This window comes from Callospermophilus lateralis, chromosome 10 (genome assembly GCF_048772815.1).
Source record: "Callospermophilus lateralis isolate mCalLat2 chromosome 10, mCalLat2.hap1, whole genome shotgun sequence".
NCBI classification, from domain to species: domain Eukaryota; kingdom Metazoa; phylum Chordata; class Mammalia; order Rodentia; family Sciuridae; genus Callospermophilus; species Callospermophilus lateralis.
The window spans coordinates 9,656,237-9,683,151 of NC_135314.1; the positions used below are offsets into that span (position 1 = coordinate 9,656,237).

Here is a 26,915-nt window from a genome sequence, read left to right on the forward strand (position 1 = left end):
GGATCAGGTTGGCACAGATCCTTAATAAATGGTGGTTGGATGAATGGACAGGCTCATGATTTTCCTTTAGACTTGGAAGTCTGTTCCATGTAGGTGCTTGCCCAGGTAGGCAACTTCTAGCCCCAGAAGAGCCCAGGTGGGGTCTATCTGCCCTGTAACTGACTTGCTGCCTGGAATTTTCCCCTCAGCAATGCATTCCTTTGGGGTTGGGACTTTGATCTCCAGAATGTGCTGATTAAATACAAATTCTCTTGCAGTGCCTTATACATTAAACAGCTGTTGTCATTAACACCAAAATGGGAAATAGTTTATTGCTTAACATTCCAGTCTTGTTAGAAGAGAGGGCTCCAAGGAGGGGACCTTGCAGGGAGAAAGGAAAAGACCAGGATGTGCTTCCTGAGCATTAAGAAGAATGGAAACTAATGCAGATGAGAAGGGAGTACACGAAGGTCATGGGTTCCACAAGAAAGAATTGCATAGTTTCACTCAGAGAAGGTATGCTGGCTGGCTGGAGGTCACTTGCATTGCCCAGATGGCAGATTTTCCAAAGAATGTGGGATATCCTCTGCTGGCCACTCTCTGGAGTCTGCAGAATGCGCTTCATGACTTCTGCTCACGCATCTGCAGAGCTTGGTCAGCCACCTGTGGTGCATCGCAGTGACCGTTTCTGGCATGTGCAGAGCCCTGACTCATGGGAATAGCTCAGCCAGCACAATTGATTAATTGGGTATTTCACAAGGTAAAGAGGGTTGGCAGGAGAGGTTAGCAATAGAAAGCAAAATGGATGTTTTCTAGTGAAATCCCTGTCTTTAAAAGTGTTCAGGTAAGAAATGGGAATTTTTCAACAATTGGCAGAGTCGAAACACCAGGTTTAGGGATTATGCATAGTAAACAGTACAAATAAATTAAAAGCCATGATACCAAACTACAGCTGAAAAGGGAGGGGGGACGTAGATTTTCCTCTCTGATTACCTTTAACCTTACATTGTGTATCTGTTAACCACAGTTATCTTGGCCATTGAAATATAGCATCTAGTTGGGGGTGGGGAGGAATCCTTTATTACAAAAGTAATCAGTGTTCACTGTGAAAATTTTGTTAAACCAATTGAATCTTATTTTTTAATGTTTTTTTTCTTTGCTTCTTTCTCTGTTGTTTCTCTTTGCTTTATTATTTTTGTAATCTTCTTTACTATAATTCTTCCCTTTTTTCACCAAAACAGTCACAGCACTAAACATAATTTGAAACCTTTTTTGGTACTAGGGATTGAACCCAAGGATGCTTTACCACTGAGCTCCACCCCCCCCCAGCCCTTTTTATTTTTTAAATTTTGAGACAGAGTATTGCTAAGTTGCTTAGGGTCTTGCTAAATTGCTGAGGCTGACCTCCAACTTGCTATTCTCCTGCTTCAGTCTCCCGAGTCACAGGGATTACAGGCATGCGCCACCACACCTAGTGCCTTAACAGCAAGTCTTGAACATCTTTTTTGCCATTAAGTAGTCTTCACTTCCTTACTGTGAGTAGCTCCATAGTCTGTTGAATGGGTTTAGCATATTTATCGTCTGGTCACTGATTAGATATTGCATAAATAGACATACAGGGATATGTTTGCATCTAAATCTTTGCCCATGGCCCTGAGAATTTCCTTAGAATGAATTCATAGGAGTGACATTTTTGGGTCCCTCTTCAGGTTCTAGTTGATGTGGTTTGCACTGAGAGTAAGTAAACTATAGAGTTCACTACTTTTTTTACCCATATTTTCCTTTCTTTCTTTTTTTTTAAGATGTTGATGGACCTTTTTAAAAATTCATTTATTTATGTGTGGTGCTGAGAATCGAACACATGCTAGGCCAGCGCTCTACCACTGAGCCACAACCCCAGCCCTCCCACATTCCTTTTGAAGTTCTTCCCAGCGATAGATGAGCTAACGGTTATATTTGTCAGAGATCTCAGATGCTTGACATTAGGTACAAATCTTTGGAGCCTTCTAATTTCTTCAACTTGTTTCTGGTTGGTTGGTTGGTGAAGTGGACACTGTGATATACCCCAAAATAGAGATTTGTCTCTGTGTCCTCTTGGCTGTTGCCCACTTTGGGGATTACTTCATCCTGAAACAAGCCACCCCACCCAATTTCCGCCCCTTCACCAGGGTAGCCCTTGTCCCACTGCTGATCAGTGCAGTTCCCCCAGAACTCCCCGAGAGTCAGCAGGCCATCCTATTGTTACTCCACCTTCCCTCTGCCAGCCCTGCTTTCTCCCCTCGCTTTCCCCCAGTAAATCTCCTGCACAAGGACCTCTGTCTCAGAGTCTAGAAGGCAGCGGCAGTTGGTTAGTTGGTTGGCTGGCCAGCTGGCTGGTTGTTTGGGTAACTGGTTGTGTGTTGTTTTGACTGGCTAGTTGGTTGGTTGGCTGCCATGTTGACTGGTTGGTTGGTTGGTTGGTTGGTTAGTTGGCTGGCTGGCTGGTTGGTTGATTGGCTGGCTGGCTGGCTGATTGGCTAGTTGGTTGATTGGGTTGACTAGTTGATTATTGTATAGGCCAAAGTATTTTCCCTCTTCTGAGGGGAGTAGAGCCATTGTGACCTTCTTAGAATGGAAGAGCCCAAAGTGGACTAGACTAATGGAAGGGTTTCTGAAAAAGATGAAGTTGGGCATAATCTTCCCAAGTTATTGTCAATATTAGATGATTGATCAAACATAAGCTAGTTCTATAGAGATCTAGAGATGAATCAGAGTTCCAGTTCTTAGCCATATTGTTCACTTCCCTCTTATGGCCCAATCATTTTTTTTACTAAAAATTGCTTTAAGAAATCAACTCTGGTTTCTATGTATTTGAGGAGTCAAGGTCATCCCTATAACCAGGTCTCTCAGTATTTAGAGTGTGATTTAAGGGGAGGGAGAGAACATTCCCAAGATGCGCAGGGAGTCACCAGGGGAATTCATTGTGCCAGTGAATGGGCCACACAGCACACACACAGAGCTGCCAGGAGGAGAGGAGAGATGTGCTTTCCACAAGCATAATTTGGTGCAGATCATTTGACAGAGGACAGCGTGGGCCCTAGCCAGGATGGCTAAGCTGCTCTGCCTGTGCCTACAGCCACCACACCCAGTGCCTGGCTCTAGGGGTTGACTGATCTGTTTTGATGAATTACTAAATTAAGCAGAGCTGAAAATTTAAATGCCTTTGGGGTCAGTCATCGGTGGAGGGGCAGGTGTGAGACCACAGGAGTGGTGGCGACCCTGGTACTGGAGATCCCTGGTTTCCACTAAAGGCACCTGCTTAGCCAAAAACACATGGTATTCAGGACCACAGTGCCACATGCTCCTCCTTTCCCTTTACCCCCCAAAATGTACGAACACAGTTCTATGTGAAAGCCCCCGATTTTTCAATATTGAGACTTATTTCTTTTTAAGTGTTGGAGGCTACCAGTTCCCAAGGAGTAAACTGACCGAGCCATCTTGGCCTGAGAGAGGAAGGAGCAGCTCTTATGCCTCAGGCCCTCGGTGCAAAGACATGAACCCAAGTCTTGGGCTCTTGACAGGAACACACAGATTTTCCTGATGAGTGAAGTCGGCACACTCATTCTCTTTTGTGGATCTTATTAGTTGTGTATTTGGGCTGATCTTTCCTTAAGCACATTTTCAGGATTGCATTGCTTCACGAGGATAGCAGGGTACATGTCTCTTCATGCCACTTACTATCTGACTTTTAAGTAGTCAGCAAAGAATGCAAAATAAGAAAGCACATGCAATAGCCCTGCCGGGATTTCTCACTACAGACATGGAAACAGGGTGTGTGGATGGAATGGAAATAGTAGGTAAGAGCACACATACACTGAAAACTATTTCTGAGTGGACTCCTCCTTAGTTTTAAGACTGGGTGTGGAGACGAGCTCTGCTTTGCAGAGTTGTTGAGATTGTGTTTCTCTCTGGTGTTGACGATTTCCAGATTCCCATCTTGCTGGTTCTTTTCCTTTTCCTCCATGAACTCCTTGCCTTTTGATCTATTTAGTTCAGCCAGTCACTCACCAGGTATTGGTGTGGTGTTCCTACGTCCCCAGCACTTGGCCAGGCTGCCTGGGAGAAGCTTCCAGAACAAGTCCTAGCCAAGGCATAGTAGTCTCAGTCCTTCCCACATAAGTAGGAAATCCTGCTGGGGAAGAGCAAGGTTCATCCATGGACATCAACATTAGAAAGTAGAGCTCATCCTTTTAAGGTGAAAGAATGGATTCTAGGGAAAGAATTGAGCCTAAGGTGGTGAGGGCCACTTTGCACTAGAATAAATACAGCCAGGCATCAGGGAGCGATGCTGGTCATGGTGGACGTTCACCGCCCACTCCTGGGCAGCCATTCTTGCCCAGGTTTTGTTCACTGCAGATTGTGCCTCTGGCTGAGAATGGCATCAAAGCAGAAGTCAAAATCGGTAATCAAAGCAAGGTGGGTCTGGAAAGGAACAGACTAAGAAACAAAAAAAGAAATGATTAATTAGGGTGGCTTTAGGTCCTAGTAATCTCTAAATAAATGTTACCTCCCTTAATCCTCATCTGCTGGTCTCCAAGTCATTAAGTCTAGTTTTGATTTGCCTGTGGCTATTTCTTCATCTTTAACATGGCACAGTGTTTTTCCAAGAAGTTCCAGAGGGGTGGTTAATCTTTATGTACTAAGGAAAGGTTGAGGTAATAAGGAAGCAAGAGTTAATGGGAGTCAGAGCACACATGGAATTCAACAAACCAGATGGAATCTGCTGAGAATTGTGACCTCTGTCTTCAGGAATAACTCCTCCTCCCAACCTTAGATGGGTGATTTCCTTTTCTTTTTTTCTCTCTTTCTTTCCATGATGATGATTTTTCTTTACATCCACCATGAACTTGAATTGACCTTGGTAGGTTCGCTGAAGTGTGCTTAGCATTTCACCTTTAGCAGAAGGAACCCAGAGTACATTTGCACCCATCACCTTTGACACTGGCATAAGTAAGCTATTCATATAACTTTTGTATTATTCAAACTATTTGCACACTTTCTTGTACTAACTTGTACAAAGTATAAAATGTTATTCCAGACTTCTCTGTTCTTTTCAAAGTGTCAGTGATGTGTGCCAGCAGGCTGACATTTATTATCACTTCTTCAGTTTTCCTACAGACGATGAAACCTGTCACACTTAAAAAGTAATTTTCTTATTTCAGATTTAGAGTTTGGTTCTCATTCTCCCTCAGGGATGGAGCACTTCCCTGGTTTCCTCGGCACATTCTTTAGCAGTCAGAGCCCTCAGAGCCCATCCCAAAGGAAAAGTTATCTGCTCTACTTTGCATTTTCTTTGAAACGCTGTCACTTTGCTTTCCATTTTCTTTTAAATGGTGACCCTTCCTTATGGCCAAGCACATTTTCCCAGAATTAAAGCAACACTAAGAGCCAGAATCCCTGAGTCCACATCTGGCCTCCCCTGAGCCATTCCCTGATTACCTCTGAGAGTGGCTAAAAATAGAAATTCCTTTATAGCTATCAAAAAGAAGAATGCTCTTCCTACTTTCTTTCTTCACACTCGCTGGTTATGAAAAGGCCTAAAGAAAACAGGGAATTGAATCACACCACTGCTTAGACAAATGGTGTCCAAATGTTCTTGATCGTGAACCTCATTCTTTGAGTACCTCTGCCAGCCGAGCAGTTTATTTGTAAATTCTGTGTAAAGTCTGCTTTACATGGCACACCTTATAAAACATGCCATAAAAGAAGTCAAGGTGAGCGTGTATTAAGTTGGACATGTTCTTCCCTCACGCAGAGGGTCGTGCCCTGCTGCGTGGACCTAGAAGCAGGGCAGTGGCACCCAAGGAGCATGGAGGTGGAGGGACAGTGCTGCATTGGCAGGGAAGGGCTACAGACATTAATTACCAGCAAGTCTTCCCCAAACAGAACAAAACAAGGCCTGCCGTTGTCCCAGGAGCTAAACACCAGGGTAAAGGGGGATTTTTATTAGCCTGGCATCTATTTAGTAGGTTGCCATTTTTCCCAAAAAGACCTTTGCAAATTGCTTCCTTCTTCTCTGTACGTTGGTCGACCTCCCAGTCAAGCCTCAGTTTCCCTTCCTGGTCGCTTGGTTTTGTCCCAGGCTTCCTGTGTGGCCTGTTGCCAGGGCCGTTGTCAGCTCTGTGGGGTTTATAATGGGAGTTCTGAGGTCATCCTAGCTGCGCTGTAGGAATGCTGTGAGGGAATGATGGAATTCAGCATAAACCTCAATTTTCCCTCACCCAAAATAGAAACTTCTTAATGCAAATACCCTCTAACTGCTTGGAGCCAGAGGAGGCAAATGCAGGTTAAAGAGATTCATTTATGGCTTTTATGGTGTGGGTGGAAGAAATGCAAAACATCTAAAGCTTTGAATTGACTAAAGCATTTCATTTCTTTGTTAGCTTCTAGTTTCGTTTTACTGTTTTGAGTGCAATGTTTAGTATGCTTTTCAAGAGTTCTAATGAGACTTTGCTGTGGGCACTGCTGTCTCCAAATCAATCACATTTGACTATCAAACAAGAATCAAGAATGTACTTGTCTCCCAAACCACAAGCAATGGACAAGTAGGAGAGTCCCCCCTGCCCCCCCCACACCTTTTTGTTTGATTTACTTTGAATATCTGTGTATTTTTTATTAGTACATTACAGTTATACATAATTGTGGGGTTCATTTTGACATATTCATAAATGTATATGTCGGACTTCACTGTATTTCAGTCCCCACAACCACTGTCTCCCCAGCTCTCCTTCCTCTCCCTGATCCCCTTCCCTTACTCTATTGTTCTACCTCATGGTTTTTAATTGGTGCATTATAGTTACACATAAAAGTGGGATTTGTATGATATATCATACATGCACATGGGGTGGTTCAGTAAATTTCGTTCCAGTTCCTCCCCTTCCCCTCTCTGCCTCCCTCCCCTAGGTGCCCCTCCTCTGCTCCATTGTTCTCCTTCTATTTTCATGTGATCTCTTTTTTCTTTTAATTCCTTATTTCTAACTTCCATAAATGAAAGAAAACATTTGACCTTTGACTTTCTGAGTCTGACTTATTTCACTTAGCATAACAACAAATGACACAATTTCATTCTTACTTATGGCTGAGTAAAATTCCATTGTGTGTGTGTGTGTGTGTGTGTGTGTGTGTGTGTGTATATATATATATATATATCACATTTTCTGTATCCATTCACCTTCTGAGGGACACTTGGACTAGTTCTATAACTTGACTATTGTGAATTATACTGCTTTAAACATTGGTGTGTGCGTGTTGCCATAGTATGCTGATTTTAATTCCTTGGGATAAATATCAAGAAGTGGGATAGCTGGGTCATATGGTGGTTCTATTCTTGTTCTTTTGAGAACTCTCCATACTGCTTTTCAGAGAATACTAATTAGTATTAGCAGAACCACCAACAATGCATGAATGTGCCTGTCCTTCACATATTCTCCAGCACTTATTGCTATTTGTATTGTTGATGATTGCTATTCTAACTGCAGAGAGATCTCAGTGTAGTTTTTTTTTAAATTAATTTTTATTGTAGGTTGTTCAAAACATTACATAGTTCTCAGTGTAGTTTTGATTTGCATTTCCCTGATTGCTAAGGGTGTTGAACATTTTTTCATATATGTGTTGGTCATTTGCATCTTTTTTGAGAAATGTCTGTTTAGTTGCCCAGTTGATTTTCTTTTTGTGTGTGTGTTAAGTTATTTTTGTTTCTGATGTGTTTTTGTTTGTTTGCTTTGCTTTGTTTTTTGCTTGTTTATTTTTGGTGCTAAGTTTTTGAGTTCTTTATGTATGCTGGATATTAATCCTCTGTCAAGAGAGTAGCTAGCAAAGATTTTCTCCCATTCTGTAGGTTCTACATGCTCTTGCTTTCTTTGCTGTACAGAAGCTTTTAATTTGATGCCATCCTACTTATTCATTTTTGGTTTTATTTGTTGAGCTTTATGGGTTTTATTAAGGCAGTTGGTGCCTACTCCAACATGTTGGAGTGTTGACTCTGTTTTCTTTTAGCAGTTGCAGTGTTTCTGGTCTAATCCCTAGGTCTGGATCCACTTTCAGTTGATTTTTGTGCAGGGTGAGAGACAGAAATCTCGTTTCCTTCTTCTACATTTGGAGATCCAGTTTTCCCAGCACTGTTTGTTAAAAAGCCTGTCTTTTCTCCAGCATGTGTTTTTGGCATCTCTGTCAAGGATCAGATAAGGATTGATGGCTATGTCTGGTGGGTTTCCTCTGTCTTCTGCTCTGTTCCATTGCTCGTCACGTCTGCTTGAGTGGCAGTACCTTGCTGTTTTTGTTACTGTAGCTCTGCAGTGTGGTTTGAGGTCAGGTATCATGATACTACCTGCATCACTCTTATTAAATCTGCCCATGCTTCTCCCCTTGCAGCCAAGGAGACTTCAGGTGGCAGATCCTAGGGGGTCTGTCTTCTAGTCTAGGGCCCTGACATGTTTTGTGACCTAATTATTTTATTTTTGCCAGAAACGTCCATTCCAGCCTCCTTACAGAATGGCAGGTATCATCTTGACCTGCTCCTATTAGATCTAAAAATGGAAGTGCTCAGGTTTGATTCCATGGAGCTGATCAGTCCAAAGGCAGGTACAGAATCATGTTTTGCTAGGCTTTGGGGCAGCCTGGTGGAAGACCTATCATTTCTATGAGCAAAAACAGTTGAACGATCTTTACATACCTCACTTCTTTTTGTTCCTCATTCATATGAAATTAAAACAGAACATTCCAGTGTGCCAGTGCTGTTGTTTCAGATGGACAGAGTGTTCCGGTTTTGCCCCCAAACCAAATTTGTGTCATGGTTTTTTAAAGAAAAGAGGAGGACAATGGAATCAGTGTTCTCGTGCTCCTCTGTTCACCTTTTAATGCTCTTTACCAAAGTGAACTCCAGGAGAGAAAAGAAGGCAGAGTGGGACCACAGGGAGGGCACTTCTCTGAGCTCTGGAGCAGTGCTGTGTCCTCTGTCTCCATCCCTTTCCCTCAGTCCCCCCACATACACCACCACCCACCTCACGCACACCACAACCCTGACTCCTGGCAGATGCCTCCAGGTCGCCAGATCTGCCTGAAAGTGCAGGTCCCCCAGGCAGGTCCCCGCTGTCACACAGTGCCATCCTGGCTGAGCACTTCCTCCTTGGTGCCGGACGCACACTACTGTTCAGTGTTCCAGGCTTTTTAGAATAAATGTATTTGGGTATTTTCAGGTTGGGAGCTATGGGTAATTTGGCACCCAAACACCATAACTGGCTTCTTATGTAACCCTGCGGTTGGCAGCGAGGTTCAGTGCATTGAAATGAAGCAACGCTCACTCATCCAAAGATGACTTTTCCTTTTTTAGGAGAGATAAATGTGCTGCTTTGTTTTTCCCTGTTGCATACATTGTTTTTAATTATTGGCTGACTTTAATGATATTTGCTTTGAAGTTAATTTTTAAATATGAATGGGAAGGTCTATTTAACTTTTGGAAGTTGAAGCACTGGTCCTGTGTGCCCCTAACCTAGAGAACACTTAAATAACTTGAATGCTTTCAGGTGATAATGAAACTGGAGAGAGGAGGAGGGACCCAGGACCAGACAGCCTAGGAATCCAAGTTGGTAAAGTGCTTAGAAGTTAGAGTTGTGACCTTTTGAAAAAACTGAAATCAGCCTTCCATCCCAGGATGCTCCAGACTGGGCATCTCATGAACAAGAGCCCCCTCTACTAGCTTTTCAATTATAGTGTATATTCTTTCCATTTTTTCTTTCTTTCCTAAATAAAAAAAAAAAAAATAGTCTGAGTCTCTAAAGAGACCTCCTTATTTATTGTATTTTTTTTTTCTCGGTTTCAGAGGCTAGATTCTCTAAAATATTTTGGGTTTTGTTTTTCATGGCGCTGGGAATGGAACCCGGGGCTTGAGACAGGCTCTCTACTACTGAGCCCCACCCTCAGCCCTCTGAAATATTTTTTTATCTTTGCCTGAATTCAGTAGCCATTAGTAAATGAGCCAAGTGTTGTACCCCCCCCATTTCTCAGATTACAATAATAAAGTTTTCAAATGAAAACTCTTAAGATTGCTTTAGTATCTCTTCCCACCATATTCCTGTAGAACACAAGTGGGAATTGGGACATTCATCCAATAAAGTTCAATTGGAAAAAACAAAAAACAAAGGGAAACACTACATTTCAAAATAAATCCCACTTTTTTCTTTAAAAGCAGAGTTCATTGACCAAGACAGATTTCAAAATGTTTTCTCTAAGGCCCCAGCTGAAACACTGATTGAGGCTGTCAGGAAATTACAGGGATCAAGCAACTCATCAAGACTTGGGTTTCGAGGTCTCCCAAAGCCTCCAAGTGGCCCTGGAGGCTAATTGCTGTTTACTGCAGTGGACCTTCGTCCTTGTTCTTCTGTAACATTTTCCATCTTAAGAAGGGCCGTCCCATTCAGCCGCCGAGCATGCCTTCTGAGTGGCTGAATGGAATTACTACCAGTGGAAACTATGCTGCGAGAGGGTGGACAGGGCAGCTGGGAAGCAACCTCAGCTGGTTTTCCATCCTCCCGAGCAGAGTTAATTAGCATAGGGAAAATGACTAAGGTGTTGACGTCACCTCTTTCCAGTAGAAACTTACACTTTGTCCCTGTCTGCCTGCGAGCATGCAGGACTTGACTCAGGAATTTGCTGTCCAAACAGGATGCTCTGGACGCTGGGCTTTTTTTTTCTTTCCCAGGGGCCTGGCCCTCCCCCTCCGTGCTTTATAAGCGCCGGCTCAAGAAGGGACCTACAGTCTCTTGGAAAAGAAGCTGGCTGCGGGGGCCTCTAGTGCTCTCCCTGTAAGAAAGCAGGATGCATTTTAGAAACTTTAACTACAGTTTTAGCTCCCTGATTGCCTGTGTGGCAAACAGTGAGATCTTCAGCGAAAGTGAAACCAGGGTAAGGCTTCTCCTGTAATGTGATTTTTCGAGAGTTTTCAAAGCATTATGCTAATTAGGACTATTAACTGAAATACGTGTGGGTGTGTGGCTCTCTCGTGGGTTTGGGGGTTTTGAAATAAGTCCATAGTATTTTGAGTCTTGAAAATCAAAAGCTGTTGCTTTAGGAATTAAGATGAGGGAATTTTTAGAGATCTCAGAATTTGAAAGCATCTAGGTTACTGGACCAGCTTCCCAGCGAGGCAGAGTTTGGAAATTGCATGGTTTTCATTCCGAAGGTGTGGGAGGACCTTTCCAGGGAGGCCTCTTCTCATCGTGCATAGAACCACCCTTTTACAGCTAGAGTTCAGAATAATTTGATTTCGTCTTAGATAAATATTCTCAACTTATTGCGTGTTTATAGTAATTATAAGGGTCTGCCTCTAGCTTCCAGATTAGACCAGCTAGAGAAAATGCGCCTTAGCAAATCATCACACTGGGATAAATAATTTAAACGTGGGATTAATGTGCCTCCTGGGCAGCAGATCTCATTGACGTAATTACTAATTAATATAATTAGTAATTTTAATCGCTATACTTTTCTTCTTCGTTTGGTTAAAATGTCAGATATTTTGTTGATAGCTACCCAGCTATCTGAGTTTTTAATAATATACATAAATGAATATTGTGTATGTTCTGTTTGAGGGATGGTGTTTGTGTTATATGCTTTATACCCAAAGCCATATGGGAACATGCAAAGGTTTTTTTCTTCTTCTTTTTAAAATCAAATTTAACTTCATAATTGTGTACTAGGATTTTGATCTGGGACCACAGTTTGCTTCTTTTTTTTAACTAGATGGTACAGCATATTCTAATGCTATTGAACCACTATAATAACTAGATTAGAACAAATAAGAGAATGATGTGGTAGGAATGGGGATTTAGCAGAGAATGTGGATTTCTCTGTTCTGATCCTGAGCCCTGAGTTATATTCTAAAATTATTCATCAAAGTCATCTCTCCCAAATTCTGAATCACAACGTCAGAACTACACAGTTGGTCACAGTGCCTACTGATGAGGTCATGCGAAATTCCCCATCTAGCGAGACACCCTGGCAGCTCGGCCACGGAGAGAGGTGGGGAATAGTAGCCGGCGGCCGGCTGAAATCGCTGTCAGGCGCGTCCTTTCACACGTGCCTCTGCAGAGCCCCTGGTGGGAAAGAGCAGCTCAGGCTTGTGCGAAAACGAGGCTGGGAGCTGCTGCCCCTGCCGCGACCACCTGCCCCGGGGCCGCAGCGCCGCTTTCCTGCCGCAGCCGCGGGGGAGCGCTCCGGGGACCAGGCCCTCCCTTTCCAGCCGCGAATATTCTTGCAGAGGATCCGCGCGGTGCACGTTAGAGGGCACGGTGCTCGGGATCCGGGCGCTCTGCCGCCTTTCACACGGGTTCCTACAACCTGTCCCAAGTGTTCAGTTTGGAAAAAGACTCCAACAGCGTCTGAAAGCCCATGCAATCTTCCTTGAAGTCCCCATTGCCCACCACCCGCTGCCCCACTCCCCCGCTGGCAGGTCTCTCCCCAGAGCTTCTCCCCGGAGGCTGGTGGGCTGGAGGCTGAATCAGAGCTGGTAATCCCACAGCTGGGCGTTTCTAGGAGCTCGGGTTGTTTCACTACTTTTCACTCTCTCATGACGAGTGCCTGTCTGTATTCAAGCCAGTGCAGAAATGGGTCCATTTGCAGTACATAAATTTTAAACCAGCATCATTTTACTTTTTTAAGTAACAAACTAAGATTTTTTAAAAAATAGTGGGAATTTTTAAACTACTTCCTTTAAGAAATGCAAGACTTTTTAAGTTCATTGTTCAATTAAAAAAAAAAAAGTTTCCCAAATTAGCTGTACTTAACACTTTAAGCCCTAAAGAAATATTTGACATAGGTAAAATCATAAAATCGCCCTTAGCTAAATGGCAGGATTGGAGTGGCCCAGGATAAGGAAGTTCATAGGAATATCAGGCCTGGGAATAAGGAATTGCCAAATTAAACCTTCTAGGAAAATGCTCATTCTGCTTTAAAAATATTTTTTTTTCTCTTATCATAAGAAGTATTTAATTATTGGTATTGTTCTGCTGATTAAGTGAGTTTAATAAGTCTTCTTCTTACCTTCTTATAAAATCACCTGTAATTGTAATTGGCCTAAAAGGGGCTGTGTCCACTAAGGATGTTGCTCAGAAGTAGAGTGTGTGCCTAACAAAAATGCACAAAGAAATGGCAGCATCTCCTTAAGAAGGAAGTTAGGAATTCTTGAAGTGGTTGGTAACTCATTTCTTTACTCAACAATGTAATGATGTCCTTTAGTCAAAGGTCACATGCAGATAAATTTCAACTCCTTTTATTTTTATTGTTATTTTTCAGGCCAAATTTGAATCCCTCTTTAGGACATATGACAAGGACATCACCTTTCAGTATTTTAAGAGCTTCAAACGTGTCCGAATAAACTTCAGCAACCCCTTGTCTGCAGCTGATGCCAGACTGCAGCTGCATAAGACTGAGTTTCTTGGGAAGGAAATGAAGTTATATTTTGCTCAGGTGAGTCAGGAGTCAGGTGCATTGGCTATGCATGCATCTCTCTTCCCATCCTTTTTTTTTTTTTTTTTTTTGATGGTACTATGAATTGAACTCTCACCCCTTTTTTTATTTGGAGATATTTGGAGACAAGGGTCTTGCTAAGTTGTTGAGACTGGTCTCAAACATGCTATCCTCCTGCCTCAGCCTCCTGAATCATTGGTACTACAGGTGTGTGCCACTGTGCCCTGCTCCTCCCATCCTTTTTTAAGACCATCTATACATTGATGATATTATATATGGAAAACCCAAGAATTCATCTCAAGAAAGGCAAAATTAATGCTCTGAATTCTGTCTTGTACTTATTTTAAGAAGGCAGTGATTTTGAGAACAACCTCAGAAATGACACTTGGCCTTCTGGAGTTGAGTAGCGAGAGAGAAAGCACCCCCCCCCCTTCTTCTAGTGAGCTTGCAGGTGTGCCAGGGCCATTTCCCAGCTCTTCCTGGAATCACACCTGTTCCACCTGGCACTTGTCCTGTCCTTTCACATCTGCCTTCCAGAAGCTGTGGCAGGTGCTATTGACACTGCAGTTCTTCACTGCAGGGCAGTGACCAGTGTTGACTTCTCTCCTCAGACTTTACACATAGGAAGCTCCCACCTGGCTCCGCCCAATCCAGACAAGCAGTTCCTGATCTCACCTCCTGCCTCTCCGCCCGTTGGTTGGAAACAAGTGGAAGATGCTACTCCAGTCATAAATTATGATCTTTTATATGCTATCTCCAAGCTTGGGCCAGGTAAGCAGTGCCCTGCAGGCAGGAGCCGGGGTGCAGAGGGAGAGTCTGCTAAAGACCTGCTGCTCACAGGTCAGGGAGGATCCCCATTGGCCCATTTAGGTCCCTCATGAGCCAGTGCAAGTGTGCCCTCCCTTTGTGTTCTTCCACATCAGTGCCACTTGTGTTGTGAGTGTGCATTCCTTGGGAAGGTGTGCAAGAGCCACCGTAACTGCTCATTAGTCCTGCCCTCAGTGGGCACCCTCACCCATGAATCCATCCCCTCGCCCAGGGGCACAGCCTGCATGGCTCATGACCAGGTCTCTCTAGGTGCCAATGAGCAGTGGAGTCTCGAAAAGGGAAAACCGATTATCCTTGTAGAAATTTCAGTTTTAGTCAAGGTAATTTCTCCCTTGATTTCGTTGATCTGATTCTCACCTGGCCTTTTTAATGGGTAGGAAGAAGAGAACCAGGGATCATAGTGAAGAAAGAACCTCAGGCTCCTTGTTCATAAAATGGGTCTTACCCAGTGGAGTTGAGGTCATCATCAACAAAAGACACTTCACAGTGCCTGACCTCAAGTCGGTACTCAATCTGTGGTCTTTGAAAACAGTCAAGTGTGGTGGGTTCCTGTCCTATGTGCTAGGATTTGGCTGAGTATGCAGAGAGGAGAGGGGGTCTTGGAGGGAAGAGGTGTGAGCCCCCCCTCTACCCCGCCCTTGGAGCAAACTGGATACATGCTGAAACTGTCAGCTCCTCATTTCTCCTTGACCACAATCTGATGTTCCTTTGGGTCAAGGGTTTTATTTTCATGGACCATCAGCAATTTCATATTGAAAAGATTACATTTCTGAAAACATTGCCCAAATGGAAATTTCCCCTGTGGTATAAAGCAAGAATCACATTACCCACTGCTAATCGTGGCTTGAAGGTCAAGGTCAAAAATGGTCAGTTGGAGGAAGTGCGTGGCCCTCCACAGCAGCTCTTGGTGAGAGGCATTAACAAAGCTGAGAGCTGCATCTATTGGTGTCCTAGAGACAGGAGCGAATGGGATCCCCCCCTGGGGAGAGGTGCCCTCCTGCTCTGGAGGACAGAAGTGCCATGAAGGAAAATTCCTCAGCCTCCAGAATCTACATGTCTTTACAGAAGACCATGGAGAAGGCTTTTGAAAACAGACGTAATGAAACCAGTTTGCCCTTGGTTTACTTAGCGATGGGCTGAATAGTATTTCATATTTTGGCTGTACTTTTCAGGATTGCAGATTTTGCAATTATAGCCCTAAGTCCCAAGCATTCTGGATTTTGCAGTAGATAGGTAAGGACCTGTAAAGAGGGCAGCACCTCCAGTGACCCGTCTCACGTCCCAAACCTGAATGCTCTGAGGGAGCTGAGGCTTCTTTAGATGTAATTACACTAACATCCAGTCTCCAAGAGACAAGGCAGCCCCCTCCTGTGGGAGGGACAGTGCCTTCCTCGAGGAGAGGAGCATGCAGGGAGGCAGGAGGCTGGGAGCCTGCCGCTGCTCCTTCAGCTGGAAATGAGCCTCTGAGGAGCTCACAGTGGTGGGTGAGGAGCCTCCTCACTTGCATGGAGCTTCAGAGAAAGTCTGCACGAAGCCTTAGAAGAAAGCTCACCCGAGCCACCCCAAGGTGGGCGAGCTGAATCCTTAGCATTTCCACACCTACTAGCTAGAGATTGACCACAGCGTCTGTGTGTGCTGGCAAAAGCTTCACCACAGAGCTACATCCCCAGCCACCTCCATTTTTAAACATAGTTCTAGGTAAAATTCATCAGGCCTGCATATCATGAACCAGGTACCACGGGCTTGTGGACATTCACTCATGCCATTAGCTCTGTGAGGTTGAGGCCTTTGTTGTACCACACGGTCCACTCCACCATGCGGCCAGCGCAATGGTTTCATTAATGAGGTTCTTGGCATCAAAGTTAGCTAGCAGAGATCGAAAATAAACACACAGACTCAGTTACCTTTTTCTATGACCAGGTCCGAGACGGCTCCCCTCTCTGGTTCCCTCCTCTAACCGCCCGGCAGGGCAGCAAGGATTACTCAGGGCTAGCAGGAGAGAGAGTGAGCGAGCACGCCAGGGAGTAGCCTTTTATTGGGGAACAAGAAATGCAGGGGAAAATTCCATCCAATGAAGGTTGAAGGGGGGCCGCACTCCAAGGTCAGGGTCAGTGATTGGGCCCCCGGGGTCAGTGGTCAGTCACACCCCCACACGGACAGGTTCTCTCATCAGGAGAGGGCCGGGAAAGCTCCGACACAGCCAGAAGCCTCAGACCCAAACCGGGAGTCACCCAGTCACGTGTGAGAATGGCTCCCCACAGTCCACTGCCTCCCTTCAGCACCCCGTGGTCAGACTCCCCATAGCCAAGCTGGAGCCCTGAAGGGATGCCCAGCTCCTCCATTCGTGGCCAGGCTCCTCAGTTACAGAAGGCTCTTCCCATCCGTGCTGGACCAGAGTGGTCTGACCTTGAGCCTGGTCAAAGTCAGGCTGGCACAGAACAGCAGAGCATGCTTGGCTCCAGGAGGCCAGCAGTTTTGTAAGAAAGGGATGCCATGGTCACGAAGGTGAAAGGAGCACCTGACCCGGTGCAGCTACCTGCGTCTGCACACTCGGCCTCCACAGGTGTCCCTGTCCTGGGTATGCGCTGCCCTCGGTGGAGGCTCAGGATGTCAGTTCCCAAATATGTGTATCCTTCAGCATCTTGTTCCTGAACTGATGTTCCTCACACCACACTTGGGGCCTCGCTGGCAGACAGGGAGCCTCTGGGTAGTTAGTGTAGGGTGCCTGGTGACATGAGAAGCGTCAACTAAAAATACACATTCCATTTATTCCTGTCACATGCCGGACTCAGAGTCAGACACACTGGAAATGAGTCTTTTTTTTTAACATAGCACCAAAGAAACATAAATGCAAAATGTGTCTGTCTGTCTCAGCCCGTTGAGCGTAGGCAGGAGGCGGCTGGGCAGACCTAAGTGCTACTCCATTCGTTCCTGTCGTGGCACCCTCCAGGTCTCGACTGAGTTACCCTGCCATTATTTCTTCCCCAGGAGAGAAGTACGAGCTGCACGCAGCGACCGACACCACCCCCAGTGTGGTGGTCCACGTCTGTGAGAGCGATCAAGAGAACGAGGAAGAGGAGGAGATGGAGAGGATGAAGAGACCCAAACCAAAAATCATCCAGACAAGAAGGCCGGAGTACACACCTATCCACCTGAGCTGAACTGGCGCCGGGCGAAGAAGCATTCTCAGTCATACTCACGGGAGGAATCTTTTACTGTGGAAGTGGCCCGTCACAACTTGGGAGGTGGCAGCCGTGACCGCTATGGCAGAAATCCAGTTCATGTTGCTCAGAAGAGAATCAAGGCTTCGTCTCCTTGTTCTGATGCTGCACCTCAGTCCACGTCCATGGCACCCAGGAATGTCTTGGGCCAATCACTGAGTTTGTTGTGATCGCACAAGGACATTTGGGGACATCATGAGAAAACCAATAATGATAGTGTCTTGTACTTGTTCTTTTCTGGTAGGTTCTGTTTTCGCCTAGGGCAGGTTGATCAGTGGGTCCAGGGAGCGCTTTCCGCTTCTAGCCAGTGTACAGGGTACAATCCCAACTGGTAGGAAGAGGCCTCACGCAAAGCCACCAAGCGTCTAGTGCAGAAAGGTTGTGAAAACAACCACAACGCCATGTGGAATTGTAGCGTCTCATTTCTTCCCTCATGTTCGAATGTCTGTGCATGTTTATTACTGATTTTCAAGACTAACCTTTGTTTGTGTATGAAGTTACGCCATTGTTGTTTCACATCCTTTGGGAAGTAGGAAAGCATTGGGAAACTGTCACCTTCCAGATCTTCAGCTCTTTGCATCCACACGTGGAAGTGCACCTGGAAGACCGTCTCTCGGCATCCTGTCCAGTGTAGCACGTGACTTGTGCTCCTGCGAAAGACGCTGATCTGAATTCCTACGTAGAGTAGCTCATACAATTCAGAGAATAGCAGTTTCACTGCCAATTTTTAGCAGGTGATAAATTTTAGTTTAGGTGTTTGGGTTGGATATCAGTCTCTGTTGTTTCTTTATGTAATGGTTTCTAGACAAGAATCATAACCAAAGGTCGCTTTGGGAACTATTGGTTGAGATAGTTGGTTTTTCACCCCACTGAAACATCCAGATAAACTTGTAAATAGAGCTGATAGCATATATCCATACCTGTTGTACTCTTGGGTGAAGAAACGTGGCCGTGGGAGGATAGTGTAAGCTGTATTAACCTACCTGTGAATCGTATGTTGTAGAAAAGCTGTCCACGTGTTTAATGGGATGAACTCAAAGCATGTAAAGTGAGTAGTAGATGTGTGTTGATATGAGAGGGATGCAGTGCCTTTCCCCATAATTCCTGATGGAATTGTTAACACTAGGTGAACATTTGTAATTTTTTTCTAGTTGTAATGTGTATGTCTGGTAAATAGGTATTATATTTTGGCCTTACAATACCATAACAGTCTGTCATTCTGAAATACCTAATGCCAAGTAACAGTGCATGCTTTGGAAATTTGGAAGATGGTTTTCTTTGGGAAGCAAATACGTTTGCATTAACTTCTTGGATTGTTCATAACAAGAAATCGATTGAATGTTCTCAAAACCCTGTTTACAGTGCTTGGTAGGAGGGCACCGGTTAGGGAGAGACCATTGCATAGCTGTTCAAGTGTTTCTAGTTAAGTGCTTTTAAACTGGAGAGGCTAACCTCAAGATATTTTTTTTAACTGCATTCTATAATAAATCGGCACAATATGCTCTTTCCGGAAAGTTACTTGTTTGTCATTTTATTTCTAGGATTAATCTGTGAACCTTTCAGTTCTGGAGCCTCAGAGGACACATTCCTTTGTCACTTTGAACTGAAAAGCTTCTAATTCTGTGCTGTGGTTCAGAGTGTCCGCTGTAACTGCAGTCCATCACTTAGAAAAGAGCAAATTGGATTAAATAAAAAGCAAAATTCTGAGCATTTTCTTGATACAGAAAATATTATTTATCAGCCCCTGCTTCAAACAGTAACTTTTTTTTTCTTTTGCGATGTTGGGGATGGAACCCTAGGGCCTCAGGCATGCCAGGCAAGTACTCCTCCTGAGCTATGTTCCAGCCACCAGTAATGTTTTTAAGCATTAGTTTGATGAGTTTTCTGTTCAGAAGAATGTCCACAGAAGATACTAACTTATGAAGGCCAGTTATGTCCAGAAGATTCGTCTGCAAGATCTGTTTGAAAGAGCTGTGGCCACCTCTTCCCAGAGCTCTTTCCAGAGGGTGGCGAGCTTCCTGGCCAGTCCCCAGATCCCTCAATAACCCCGTGTGTGATGGAATCTTTAAAAATGACATTGATCTTGATCCAGATTAACATTAGGTAATTTCACTATGAAAATTCACATGCCACTTTGGTTTTCTTTTATAAAATACACCATCCTGTCCTTTTCCAAGAGCATTTGCATATTTGAAAGCCATTATGTTCAAAGCTGCTTTCAGTGTGCTGAGAGACCCACATATCAATTCAGTCAGTCTGATCTGATTATTAGACAGATTCACTTACTGATCACCGAGGGACAGGAGGGGAGTATTTCCAAATAGAAATACTAGAAATATGGGGTGAGGCTATTATTTATCATCATTTTGAACAACTAGGAGCCTGTTACAAGCAGCGAAAGGTGAGCTGTTTGCTGGCCCAGGACCTGAGTTCTTGAACGGCCCTGGAAGGAAGTTGGAATGTGTCATTAGTTCCCTCGGATTCCCAGTGGGTCCCCTTACATAACTTTGGTGACCCCACTGCTGGTGAAACTGACAGACCCTGTGAACATCCTTGGCATGGACTCAGTCTCCTCAGAGGATAGGGCTGTGAGTGTGGCAACCCCAGCTGGGGTTTTGTACTCAAGAGTACATTAGGTTATTGGCTCTCAGGCTGCTGGATCTGAAAGGCCCCCCACATTAGAGCACACCCAAGGCCCACCAATTTCCTTTTCTGAGAGGGGCTTCGTAAAATGCAGAATGATGGACATAAAACAGGCAGAATCATGCACAACATACTCTGCCATTGATTGAACACATTTTTTAAAGAGGTTTTGATAGATCATATTACGGAGCTGGTGGGAAGTAACTTAGGGCCATATGAAGAAAGCCCCTGAAAATGTATGCAAGAGTGGATCATGGCCATTCATGTAGCTATTAATACTGGGGCCTAAACATTGATTTTCAGTCAGCAAGCATTTAGTATCTTACATTTCCAGAATGTCATGTGAGCTCATGCCCACAGGAGATTTGGGCCACCAGAGAGCTTTAATTTTAGGTAAAATGTGCAGAACTCACCAAGAAGTAAATCGATTTTATAGCATATTAAGTTGCAGAGGATTAAACACACCACGTGGGCACGTCACGGGAACACTGAAGGCACAGCTGGAGTCCGTCATGCTTCCCAGTGTCTGCAGAACTCGGTGGAATGTTTGCCTCGGTGAAGTAAGTGCATCCCAGGAACATTCACCTAAAGGTCGGCAATTCAGAGAGAAGCCCATCAGAAATTGACATTAACATTACTCGGGACGAAGGCTGGCCATGGGTGACATTCGTTGCGGTTCCCTGGACTTGTGCCTCTGCACTAGGACATGGAGGGATTTTTTTCCCAAGTACATTGCTGCACTTGGCAGTCTGTCCTTCGCCCTCATGGTCTCGCCTGCCCCATTTGCTTCAGCTGGCCCTCCCTGCTGTTCGTGAAAGGTCATTTTAATCGTGGCCATGTGTAGGAAAGACAGGGACATTATTTGCAGGTGATTGAGATATGAGGCCTACAGCCAGCGTTTCTTTTCCTTTCAAGATTCTGATTAGGACTTTGACGACTGTTCTACACAGAGCGTAAGTGCCTAGCAGGGGATGGAGCCGCGGCTCACAGGTCCCCCTTCCCTGGCCACCAGGACCCCCTCCTGCCAACATTCACGCTCCAGACACCCCAAAATTTCAGTGTCTCTGACTCAGCAGACTTTCTCTTCCCTGTGCCTAGAAATGACCCCACTGCCCAGCCTCCCCACTGCCACTGCCCTGAGTGCGGCTCCTGTGTGTCCTGCCCACCTCTGCCGGAATCAGGAGCAGTTTTTTCCCTGTGCCTGGTGCATGGCCCTCAGTAAATATGACCAAAATAATGAACCGACCCCATATTTGTCCTGCAAATCTCCACGTGAATGTCTCTTCCCCCTGAGACTCACTGCCAACCACTCCTGCAGGGTGTCCCCTTGTGCCCATCCTTCTCTACCGTGGTGTGTACATCCTTTTCAGGACCACCTGTGAAGAAGAGCGTGCCCGCCACGCTGTGAACACCACCGTACGCTTGGGGTGGCGGGGGGCTTCCGAAACAAGAAAGGGACAAGAGAAGGGGCAGCACAGGCCCTTCTTCAAGGGGCACCCTCCATCCTCAGCCAGCCCCATGGGCAGGTACCAGGCCGGCCTTGCTCCCACCCTGGCCAGATAAGACCTCTTCTACCCTCTGCCACCCACTGGAGCAGATCCCAACGCCCTGCAGACAAGCAGGGCTGGGAGAGAGAGAGGAGCCTTCAGGCAGAGCAGGGCCGCTCCACCCAGTGCCAGGCTCCTCCAGTCTGGACAGAACTGGTCATCAAGGAAGGTGCTACAGCCTGAGAACGAGTGTCCACTCCCTGGCTGCCCCCAGCCCAGGGCAGCAGCGCCCCCTCCTGCCTGTGCTAAGGCCATCTACTGGATCTGAGGAGGGAAACACAGTGGGGGAAGGAGAGGGGATGTAGGTGTTGCAGAAGTTTGCGGTTCTGTGGAGAGCAGCAGAGGACACTGCGCTGGAGAAGGAGATTTTTGAGTAAGGCCTGAAAGAGAGGAGGGAGAAACCCTGGAGGACTGTGGGCATCTAGGAAGAGGGCATCCCAGGCAGAGGGGAACACAGGAAGCCATCAGGCAGGGAGGGCAGTGCCTGGCACGGTCCCACTAGGAGGCCAGACTGGCAGGTGCAGGAGGGCAGGGAAGGTGAAGCCTGGAGGTGACCATCCAGGCATGTGGGGTGTATGGGAGAAGGCAAGGGGCCCACTGGTGACCTGAAGAGCGTTCAGGCCTTCCCGGGCTCTGCAGGACTGGTGCTGGATCCCCTGAGTTGGAGGGGACAAGATTGGTGGGAAAGATGTGAGTTTAGGTTCTTGGGTTGTGATAGACACAATGCTAAGTGGCCCCTAAGATTTCACTCTCCATGCCTGGGGTGGATAGCCCCTGTGTAACCCTCTGCCTCTGAGTGTGTACAGAACCTCTGACTGCAGTGCAGGTGACAGCACTTAGCATTGTGTCCTTTCTATGGCAAAAGGAACTTTGCAGATGTGATTAAGATCTGGAACCAGTAGACTCTGAATTCATCAGAGGGAAGTTTGCATCGGGTGGGCCTGGCCTAATCAGGCACACTGTGAAAGAGGACCAGAGCAGCAGCAGGTGTCCTCTGCTCATTGAAAAGAAGCACTCACAGGGATAATGGAGGGGCCCTGTGGCAAGTAAGAAAGGGCCTGGGGATGACCTCTAGGAACTAAGAACAATCCAGCCAGCAGGAACAGAGTACCTCAGTCCTACAACCACAAGAAATGAATTCCAACAACTATGTGAGTTTGAAAAAGGAACCTGAACCTCAGTCTAGACTGCAGGTCTGGCTGCTTCCTTGATTTCAGTCTGATGAGACCCTGAACAGAGGAACCATCCAACCCACACCTGGACTTCCAACCCACAGGAACTGAAATGGTAAATCTGAAAACTAATAGAAAGTCTGCTGTAGCAATACAAAACTAATATAGAAGCATCATCTCAAAAGGGCAGTGTGGCCTCTCATCCAGGCCAGGCTCACAGGGACACAAGGCCAGCCCAAGACCTACACCCCTGGAGCAGAGTGTGTGTCCTGGTGAGCCCTGAGCCCTCAGCTCTAACGGACCTGAGCTCTTAAGTGATTCCCGTGCGTTCTGCTCCAGGTCATGTTGATCAGACACTGATTTCTTGTCTCCTTTTTAATGAATGACTTATGAATATATCTTAGAATTTATAGCAGTTTCTTTCCTAAGCAACTTTGCAAAAAGACACAGCTGTGAATTTATTTTTTGAAAACGGCAGGACACGCCTGGTAAAGCATTGTCGTAAGCAAGCAACAGAGTCGTCATGATTTTAGACATCAAGCTTCCCTCCTCCTAGAGGGGGAGCACAGATAGTATCACACAGACTATTGCAATATTTCAGTATTTCACTCAATACTCATTCAGCAAGTATCCCTTGAGCACCCAGATGTGCCAGGCACCCATCCCAGAGTTGGAAAAAGGGCTCTATAGAGAGTCAACTCAGGAGGTCACAAGTCTAAAACCCAGGGGTCGGCAGGGCTGCGTTCCTTCTGTAAGCTCAAGGGTAGAATCGACTGCCCTGCCCTTTTCAGCACCTAGAGGACACCACCGTCCTGGGCTCTGGCCTTGCATTACCCCAACCCTCACTTCAGGTGTCTATTTTAATCACCCTCTAGTCACCCTGTTGGGAATGGAGGAACCCCTGCCCTGTGATTCTGGGAAGCTGAACAGATAACAAGCAACTCTGGTGAGATCAGCAGCAGTTTATTAGCCCCATAGACGCACGGCCTGGGGGAGGAAGGGGAGGAAGAACACCACATACCACGTAGGGCCACAGGGGTATGGTGCCCCAGACAGACTGGACCAGCAGGGACTTTGACAATCAGGCTATCCTAGTCCATTCCTGCTGCTATAACAAAATAGCCGAGACTGAGTAGTTCATTAAGAAGTGAAATTTATTTTCTCAGAGAACCAGGAAGTGGAAGGACAAAGCACCAGCAGGCGTGGTGTCTGGTGAGGGCTGCTTTCTGCTTCCACCATGGCACCCCTTGCTTGTCTTTCATGGGGGGAGGAGCACCACGTCCTCACGTGGCAGATGACCAGGAGTCTGAACGCTGGGTGATGCCTGTTGTAAGGACCTTAACCCCATCCAGGCAGGGAGCCCTCGTGACCGGATCACCTCTTAAAGTCACACCCCTCTTAATGCCGTCACATGAGTTTCAACATCTGAATTTGGATACATGCAAACCCTACTAGCTCCTCCTCCTAAAGCTATCCCACTGGGCCCCAGGTTCTGACATGTGAGTTGTGGGGGACACATGTGTTCAAATCACAGCACAGTTTCATACTTTTGAGGAGGGGAGGATGACCTTTGGCTCTGGAGAGAATGTGATTGACAAGTTCAAAATTCCGTGCTCTGGGAGGGAACTGAAACATACTGCTCAGGAATGAGCAGGAACAGATCCTGTCTGTTGGCTGAGGGGTGTTGTTCAGCTGAAGGACCTTATTCATAGGAGCAAGCGGTGAGGGGACTTGCAGTCAAGGCCATCAGAGGCTCTTACCATCTTACCCATGTCCAGGCAGCACGCGAGACTGAGTCTTATGTCTTAAACCACTCTCACATCTCCTATCGGTGTTGATCCTCCCACTTCTCTCTCATAAGGACACTTAATGGACACTGAGCCCACCCAGATAACCCAAGATAATCTCCTCATCCCTCGATCCTTAATGTAAAGCCCCTTTCACTATGTAAAGTCACACATTCACAGGTTCCTAGGATTAGGACATGATTATCTTTGGAGGGACCTTATTCAGCCCACCACACAGGTTGATGGGACTGTGCGTGACTTTAGATGGCACTCGGGGAAGGTCTCTGAGGGAGTGACTGTAGAGTTCAGCTATTTGAAAACACCAACAAGCCTCTTAGAGAGAAGAAACAGCCATGCGTACTCCTGGGGGGGGAAGAAAGCTTGGCTGCTTGCAGAACAGGAGGGAAGTGGTACCAGCCGAGCTCACCATGAGAGACACAGGCAAGGCCGACACAGGTGCCCAGGCCAGGGGGAGGTGGGGTGTTACCCCCCCTGCATGGGAAGGCAGGGGAGGGTCTTAAGCTTAGGAAGAGTGTGGCCCAATTCAGGTTTTTATGATCATTCTCACTGCCATATGGGCACTGGGCACAGGAGGACAAGACTGGAGCCCAGGAAGACAGTTTGGAGAACCTTGCTGAAGCCCTGGGGAGGGGTGATAGGCTAAGAGAGATGGAGACGGTGAAAAGTCTGAGTCGGGACAGGTCTGAGAGGATGGTAAATTATCTCAGATCATCCGGGTGGGCTCAATGTGATCCCAAGGGTCCTTATATGTTGGGCTGGTTGTGTATGTACTGGGGTTGGGGGAAGGTTGTCACAGCTAAAAAAAAAATAAAGGCTGGGCATCAAAAATGACTACTTAGTATTTGACTTAAACACAGAATGAGTGAAAACATCATTGACCCAAATGCAGAAGACTAACAAATTATCCCAGAATTCAGTGACTTAAAACAATCTACATTTCTTATCTCATGGTGTCTGTGAGTCAAGAATTTGGCACAGTTTACTTGAAAGTCTCTTATGTGACTGCAATCAAGGTGCAGGCCTTGGGTCTCTCACAGGCTGGACTGATAGTAGTGACCAGGGCCATGGTCATTGCAGGGTTATGATGGTTAGTTTAAATTGTCAACTTGATTGGATTAAGAGATGCCAAGGATTAAGGGGCTTGTGGGTATGTCACGAGGGTGTGTCTAGGAATGATTGGCATGTGGGATAGCCAACTGAAATGGAGATCCTCCCTAAGCATGGGCAACACCATCCAATAGGATTTTGGCTTGGATGGAATAAAGTTGGAAGAACAAGGAAGCAGCAGCAGATGCAAGCTGGATTCTTCTTGAACGTGTCCTTGGTTGCCGCTGCAATCATCTGAGGATATCAGACTTGTCAGTGATTCTCCAGAGGTCTTCGGTCTCACACTAGTGTAGCACCATTGATCCCTCTGGGGCTTCAACCTCTTGGATTGTGCAGCTACTGGTTCTTCCAGCTCTCCAGCCAGCAGATGGCCACTGTGGACTATCCAACTTCCAGTTGGATAAACCAACCTAATAAGTCCCCTTTTTATAATTCTACTTCCTGTGAATTCTGTTTCTCTAGAGAACCCTGACTGATACAAGGGTCCAAGTGAGGCAGGATCCCTCTGGTAGGTGGAGGGTACCCTCTGTTCCTTGTCTGGTGGCCATCTTCAGAAGGACTAGAGAATACTAGCAAGGTGTAAGTCACAATTTTTGGTAACCAAATTATAGAAGCAACATCATCACTTGTTCTGCCAACACCTTCTCTTCATTCACAGCAACTCACAGGTGCACACTCCAGGGGAGGGAGTTGTGTCTGTGTGCCTGGTATACACAAAGGCATGGATATCGGAAGTCCAGGGTCACTGGGCCCATGGCAGGAGCTGATGATCATAGAGGGGCCTGACTTGGACCATGCAAAGTTAGAGATGCCGCTTGTCACAGTGGACAGAAGGACATATTTGTCTGAAGTTCCAAAGAGATCTGAGCTGGAGAAATAAATCTAGGGGTCACCAACATGCAGGTGGAGTCAACACTACATGACTGGAATGTTCCACACTCCAAGCACAGGGCTCCCAGGGGCCAACCTGAACTCCGGGCCAAGCCCTAACCTCCCAGGCCCCACTTACTTGGTCTCTGCAACAGAGCTGGGAAGCAGAGGAGCTCCAGGAGGGAAAGCTACACTGAGCCAATCCCTCTGCTCCAGGCTGGAGAGGGTTTCCCTCCGCTTACG

At 46.1% G+C, this 26,915-nt stretch overlaps 1 protein-coding gene across 2 annotated transcripts in view; it reads left to right on the plus strand.

Moving 5' to 3' along the window:
- The window catches only part of Rcan1 (regulator of calcineurin 1), an 84,237-nt gene extending 65,011 nt beyond the window's left edge, over positions 1–19,226 (plus strand). Inside the window, exons 1-4 of one of the 2 annotated variants that reach the window (XM_076867390.2) lie at positions 10,646–10,917; positions 13,303–13,476; positions 14,088–14,247; positions 17,293–19,226. In XM_076867390.2, coding sequence (XP_076723505.1) covers positions 10,831–10,917; positions 13,303–13,476; positions 14,088–14,247; positions 17,293–17,465 — 594 coding nt within the window. In that variant the 5' untranslated portion in view covers positions 10,646–10,830 and the 3' untranslated portion in view covers positions 17,466–19,226. Of the gene's footprint in view, positions 1–10,645; positions 10,918–13,302; positions 13,477–14,087; positions 14,248–17,292 lie in introns of those variants that run through there. The other variant, XM_076867389.1, reaches the window with a different exon arrangement.
- Positions 19,227–26,915: the final 7,689 nt, after the last annotated feature.